This window comes from Dryobates pubescens, chromosome 1, assembly GCF_014839835.1.
Source record: "Dryobates pubescens isolate bDryPub1 chromosome 1, bDryPub1.pri, whole genome shotgun sequence".
NCBI classification, from domain to species: Eukaryota; Metazoa; Chordata; class Aves; order Piciformes; family Picidae; genus Dryobates; species Dryobates pubescens.
The window spans coordinates 35535451-35542056 of record NC_071612.1 but is presented as its reverse complement, the minus strand read 5'-3'; the positions used below and the strand labels follow the sequence as shown (position 1 = coordinate 35542056).

The 6606-nt window shown below is 50.7% G+C and overlaps 1 protein-coding gene across 1 annotated transcript; it reads right to left on the bottom strand.

Annotated features, from left to right (window-relative positions):
• Nucleotides 1–2344: 2344 nt before the first annotated feature.
• On the bottom strand, nt 2345–4384 carry PHOX2B (paired like homeobox 2B). The gene is made up of 3 exons (XM_054163768.1): nt 4144–4384; nt 2963–3150; nt 2345–2800 (listed from the first exon to the last, which is right to left on the bottom strand). Exons 1-3 carry the CDS (start codon nt 4382–4384, stop codon nt 2345–2347), a joined length of 885 nt encoding a protein of 294 aa, XP_054019743.1.
• Between the last annotated feature and the right edge of the window lie 2222 nt (nt 4385–6606).

Genomic DNA, 6606 nt, shown 5'->3' with positions numbered 1-6606 from the left:
GACTGCATGTTTTATTGCAGCATTTAAAAACTGATCATTGAAGCACTGTTATTAGTGAAACAATTAGTGTAATGGGACTTCTCCCGTTTTCCCTGGCACCTTCTCCCCAGCACCCTGACCCTGCAGAGCAATGCTCTTGACATATTTGCTTCTTGGCAAAATCCCCAAATAGTCGGTTTTTTCTTCTCCCTTTTTTTTTTTTCCCCCATTGACTGCGAGAGTCAGAGAGAGTTCATGGCCCCGGCAGGGACATGCAGGGGCAATCCTGGGACGGTGGCACCGGGCTCTGCTGCACACACACCACCCCCCCACCCCCCCGCCAGGACTCTCTGGTCCTTCTTGGGGCCGGGGTCGCGCCTCTGCCCCCGAGAAGTTTTGGTGGAGCTGGATACCAGCTCGACTTGGTGAGGGGTATCTGCTGGTACCCTGTGCCTTGCAGGGCTCTGACACGCCGGCCCCGCTGCCCTCTTCCCACGGGGCAGGACCGGGCGAGCTGCGGGGGAATCGGCGGGGCTGCGGCGGGGCTGGTTTGTGCTCTCCCGCTGCTTCGGTAGAAGCAGAAGAAATATTTTCTAAAAGCTGCCGAGCTGCAAACCCATTTTTACCTTCCGTGTGTTGCTAGAATGGCTGGCGACAGCTCTCACCATCCTGCGGGATGGTCCTTACCCACTGACAAACCAGACCTGGAATTTGTGCGTGTCCCAGCTTCCTTTTTCTTTTTTCTTTTTAACGGATATCACTTAATATTGGCCATCTCCAACTTTCGAGGTGTCTCAAAAGGTCAGATCTGACGCATCTTCCGCCCTCTCCCCCCACCCCCAGATTATCCTGTTTGCAAATAATTAATAACAGCGCAATTATGCAGCAATGTTGGGACCCGCGCATATGGGATTTCTTTGATGATAAAACGGATTAAAAATAACGCTGCTGAGCCCATGTCCTTTTGATGACTCAGTCCAGATCCTGTGATGTGAGACTTCAACCTTTATCAGAAAAAAAAAAAGAGAAAAAAGACCTCCCGAGACCTCCCCCCGCAAAAGAAAAGTTACCCAAAATAAAGCCCTAACAAGAAGCCAGGAGAGCTGCGGTGCTATATTTGCTTTTGGTTTTTATTATCAACAATTAATTAATGGTACACTCTTGGAAAACTATATGCACATGTAGAAATATTTCCCCTTTTAAATAGAAGCATTCATTTTAACCACATATAAATAAATCTGAAAACCCTGAACATAATTTATGACGATTATGCTCACAAACATATTCCAACAGGTAGGGAAAGAAGGAAAAAAATAGATTAAAAAATAATAAGAATAATAAATGAGACGACATGCAACCGATTTAAAAGAAGAAGAAGGAAGAAAAAGAAGAAGAAAAAAATAGATATCATTGCCTGAACCTGGTCTCTCTAAACGCAAAGGGAACCGAACCCGTGAGAACTTTAATTTCTCCATAAAGACACGCCATAGAGACTACGAGAAGGGAAAACATTATTTATACGGTCAACTAGACAAGTCTGTACTGATATTAACACTATACAGCTGAGTCACAGAACACAGTCGTAGAAAGGACACGGAAAAAGAGAAAAGCATTTACCTGTCAACATTCAACTAAGAGCTATAGTTTGTGCCTTTTCAAAGGAAATTAGAAAACCCTAAACGGAGATGCCTAAAAACTGCGTGAACCTTATAATCATCATAATAATAATTAATAATAATAATAATTAATAATAATAATAAATACAAGCCGTCCGCCCTGCGGGCCCTGCAAAGGGGCTGGATCCGCTGTTGTGAGGCGGCAGCCAGGGCCGAGCCCGGCGGGGAGCCGGTAGCGGCGGCAACGGAGAGACCCAGGACCCAACCGAGGGACAGTGACACCGGATGGCGGAGGAAGAAACGACCCGACCTCCCCTACGCGGGGCGCTGGACCGGGAAGCGGCGAGAGGGTGGCGGAGGTGGGAAAGGAATGGAGAAGACACTTTGTCGCTCGGGCTGACCGTGAAAAGGAGCTTAACAAAAAAAAAAAACAAAACCCAAACCCCAGGGTCGGGCAGGGTGTTCCTATTGCCCCGCCGCCGCCAGGCCGCCCGCCGGCGCAGTCTCCGCGGGCCGTCGCCGCCTCCGCGCCCGCGCAGCGCTCCCTGCGAGGGCCCCCCCTCACCCCCCTCCCAGCGGGGCCGGCCCCGCCGCCGAGCCGGGGGCGAGGGGAGCAGGGCGCGGCCCACCCCGTATAGGGGCTCGGGGTCCCTGCCCCGCGGAGCCCGGCGCAGCCCGGGCCCCTGGTCGTTACTGCGGGCGGGCGGCGGATACTAAGGAGCGGGAGGGGCCGCCGCCGCCGCCGGCGCTCAGAACATGCCGCTCTTGACGAGGCTGCCTTTGGTACCGCCGGGCCGCTGCAGCGAGGAGAGGACGCTGGCGAAGGGGCCGCCTAACGAGTCGGGAATGGAGGTGATGGGCCCGGGTCCTGGCGCCCAGCCCTGCCCCGGCCCCGCTGCCGCCAGCCCGCCGGGCCCTGCCGCTCCCTTGCCCGGCTCCCCTCCTGGCCCGCCGGGCCCGGCCGCTCCCTGCCCGCCGGCGGGGCTGGGTCCGCCGCCACCGCCTCCGCCGCAGCTGGGCGCGGGGTTGGGGTTGGGGCCGGGGCCGCCGGTGCTGTCGGGGTCGGTGCTCTTGGCCTCTTTGCTCTCGTCGTCGCGGGAGGCGTCGGATTTCTTGCCGGCCGCCCCGTTCTTGGCGGCCGCCGCCGCTGCCGCCGCCGCCCGCTCCTGCTTACGGAACTTGGCGCGGCGGTTCTGGAACCAGACCTGGGGAGGGGAGGGCAGCGCGGTGACAACCCCGCCGCCGCCTCCCGCCCAGCGACCCTCGCCCCGGCCCCCGCCACCAGTGCCCCGCTGGAACAGAGCATCCACCGGCACGGTTTCTCCGCCACCACCTCCTGTCCCCCACCACCTGCACCCCGCACATACCTGCACCCTCGCCTCGGTCAGGTCTATTTTGAGCGCCAGCTCCTCCCGGGTGTATATATCGGGGTAATGAGTCTCTGCAAACACCCTCTCCAGTTCCTTGAGCTGGGCGCTGGTGAAGGTGGTTCTGATTCGCCTCTGTTTCCTCTTCTCGTTTAAACCCCCGTGGTCGGTGAAGAGTTTGTAAGGAACTGAAGAAGGAAAAGAGGGAAGGAGAGGAGGAGGGAAAATAAAAAATAATAAAAAAATAAAAATAAAAATCTCTGAATCACTGGTGGCTTTCCCAATGTTATTTCTCCGGAAAGACGAACGGTGCTTTAAAAAACTGCAGCATCCTTGTGAAGGATCCTAATGCTCCTGAATAAGCGGAGGAGTCCAGTAGTCATTGCGGAGAGAGAAACCGAGGAGGGGGTTAAACAGGGAGAGAGAGAGAAGTTTAACACTAAATATGTATGCGAAAGGCTGAATGCGAGGTTGTGTTAAATGTGGATGTATTAAAATGCCGGAACCCAGCCGCAATGCACGGGCTGGTCCTGCTCAAAGCCAAAGATTTAATAGCAGAAGGGGAAGGGGAAAAAAAAATATAAATGATTGAAAGTGCCAGAAAGCATTGAAGGAAACATCAGGCTGCTTGCTAGCTGTCACTCAGTAATGATATTACCGAACTGCTTTGATATTTATTTGGATATCTCTAGTCTTACCAGCTGATCCTGGTTCAAAGAGGTTTCGGTAAAAAGTGCTGTAAAAAAATAATGACCAGCGAAAAATGGGTCTGCGCCGCTGCTGCTGGTGTTGGGTTGGGTTTCCTTTCCTTTCCTTTCTTTCCCTTCTTTTTTTTTTTTTTTTTTTTTTTTTTTTAAGACAGTGTCGGTAATGAGCTTTACTCTTTGTTATTTAATTATTTTCTAAGCTTTACGTCTCATCGCAAAGTAAATAAATTATGCCTATCATTTTGGCAGCTTAAGATAATTTTGTTGGCGGTTCGGGTGTGACTAGGATAGTGTAACCCTGTAAGTGAATTACCCCTCCCTGCAATCGCTTCTAACGTGATAAATTCTTTCATTTGTGTAAGCAAATTTCGTTTGGTAAATACTAAACACATTTCCATTTTCAAATGCAATCAAGGCTTCCTATATACCAGCAGCGAGGCGGCTGCCGGAGCTAAGAAAGCTGGAGGTCCTTACCTGCTGCGTATGGACTGCTCTGGTGGTCCCTAAGAGAGCCGAGACTGCAGGATCCTGGAGTGAGGGATGGGCAGCCAGAAGTGGCCCCAAAAGTGGTCCTTATAGGGTTATATTGAAAGCCACTGGCTTGGCTGCAGGAACTGAAGTCAGCATAAGCTGAAGCCAGGCTCGAAGTGTCCATCCCAGCCATACAGGACTCGTAGGCAGAGGAATTGAGGTAAGAATATTCCATTTTATACATTGAAAAGGCTCTGGATGGCTCAGCCAAGTGGAAAAAATGAAATAAAAGCTGGATATATGGAGAAGGTGCCTGTGGTGGGGAGATGTGCACAGCTCAACGCCTGCTTCGAGAGTGGCCTCCTTACTACCAGCAGAGCCTAGTTTTATGAAAAAGCCTCCTATGAGATGCCTTGCCTGAGGTCTCTAGAGCATATAGTCCTCATAATAAACTTGGCTCTTTCCACTTGGACAATAGCAAAGCGGTTGGTCTTATTGCTGGCGCTTTTTACATGACAATAACTCATCAGTCTATTGGGCTGGCACTGGGGGACCGAGCTGTCCAACCTCCCTATCGCTGATTCCTGCATCTCTAATTAGAATTTAATACCACACCATTACGCACCGAGCCCCCTCGATCCTCCCTTCTAACCAGCTCCCTGCCCTTTAATTCAATCACACTACTTGGAAATAATGAAAGTTGGGTGACGATTCTCTCTGATCCAATTTGCCCCTGCTTTTAAGCCTTTTTAACTGATCATATACCTTAGGCATAAATGGAGATAGTGTGGTTCCCCACCGCCCCCCGCCTCCCCCTTTCCATGATTATGTTTTGGATGTTTTGGGTTGCCTTTTTTTGGGGGGGGGCGGGGGGGGGGAGGTTTGTTTTTTTATTGCTTTGGTTTGTGTTTTTGTTTGGTTTTTTTATTATTGTGTGTGCGCGCTTGGTGAGGAAGAGAAACCTTGATGTCATCGAGAAACCTGTTTTGTAAGAGCGTTACACGCTCAATTTAACAACAAGTCTACCCCCCGAAGTGCATGAAATGCTATAAAGGACTGGGACATTAGCAGACTCAGGCACCCTGTAAAATAGAGTAAGTGGGCCAGTGGGTTGCTTCTCTTTTTTTTTTTTTGCGGGAAGAAGCGTGTTTCTTTACCATACACCTGGTTCAGGGCTGGGGGCGAGGGGGGGGGGGGGGATCCAACCTTTAAATCGCATTTCTCCTGGAATGCTGGAGTACTGCGTTTGGCTGTTCGCTTGTGTTCTTTCCTGGAATCTCTGTAGGCGCTGGGATATTTATTATTATCATCATCATTATTAATAGCAATATTTTTTTTTAGCACAAAGCAACGAATAAAGCCCCCCCCGAGCGCAAAACATCTGGATGCTAAACAGATGCGTTCCTTGAGCTCGGTGTCCAGGGTTTTTTATTTGTTCGCCCACGAGTAAGGCTTGGATTAAATTGTTGGTGTTATTATTGATCGTTATTATCGTTTATATCGGAATGGAGAAAGCGATCCGAAAAGAGTAGGGGGGTTTGGGAGCACCTGCTCATTTGAGTTCAATTTTGCACCTACTTTTTCATCCTGCGGGAGGGAGAAGCGGGGGGAAGCTAGAAACTCAGACCACGCTTAAAAAACGCGGTAGAGACGGGGGGGCTTCGGGAAACCTGTTTCCAAGCACGGTGTGAGACACGTCGAATTTCAGGATCTGCCGAAGGGGGATTACTTTTGGAACCGGAGGAACCGTGGCCGCCTCTTGCCGCGGGCTGCTCCGCGCCAGCGTAGGCTCCGCGCTGCTGCCGCCGCCCGTGCAGAGAGGGGCAGGGGAGCACGGGGGCTCTTCGCCGAGTTTTTTTGTCGATGATGTAATTTTCTTTTCGTTAGTAGTATTTCATTAAATCTCTCTCTGGGCAGCGCAGGGAAATGCTGAACGGAATCTCACTGTCGTGTAAACAAACAGTGGATATTTTATATGATTTAAATGTGTGGATAATTAGCTTTATTGCATTCATTACCCCCTTTATGGGCTCTGTAACAAGTCGGCAATTAAAGTAACAAACTCATAAAAGCTTTACAGGGGCATTTAAGCTCGCAACAGTATTTGCCAAGCCAAGTAGCTTAATTCAGAGCTGGTTAAGGACGGGGAATCTACAGGGTCCTGAGCATCGTGCTGCTTTATTATACATTAAAAACGCTCTGAAGCGGTACTCAATGACACCAGTGACCGAGCTTGTGATTTCGGTTTGGTTGTTTTTTGGTGGGTTTTGGGGGTTTTTTTGGAGGGGGGGGGGAGGGGGGCGGAGAAACGTCACTCTGAGTTACCGGTGGGTAATAAAACAAAGCAGAAGATTCTTGAGCCGCTGAGGAGCCGGGTGATAGTTTTATGGCGAAGTCTGATAGTTTTATTGCGGTTGCATGTTGTACAATGTGTATTTGATAAAGAACGGCCTTTGGTGGCCCGTG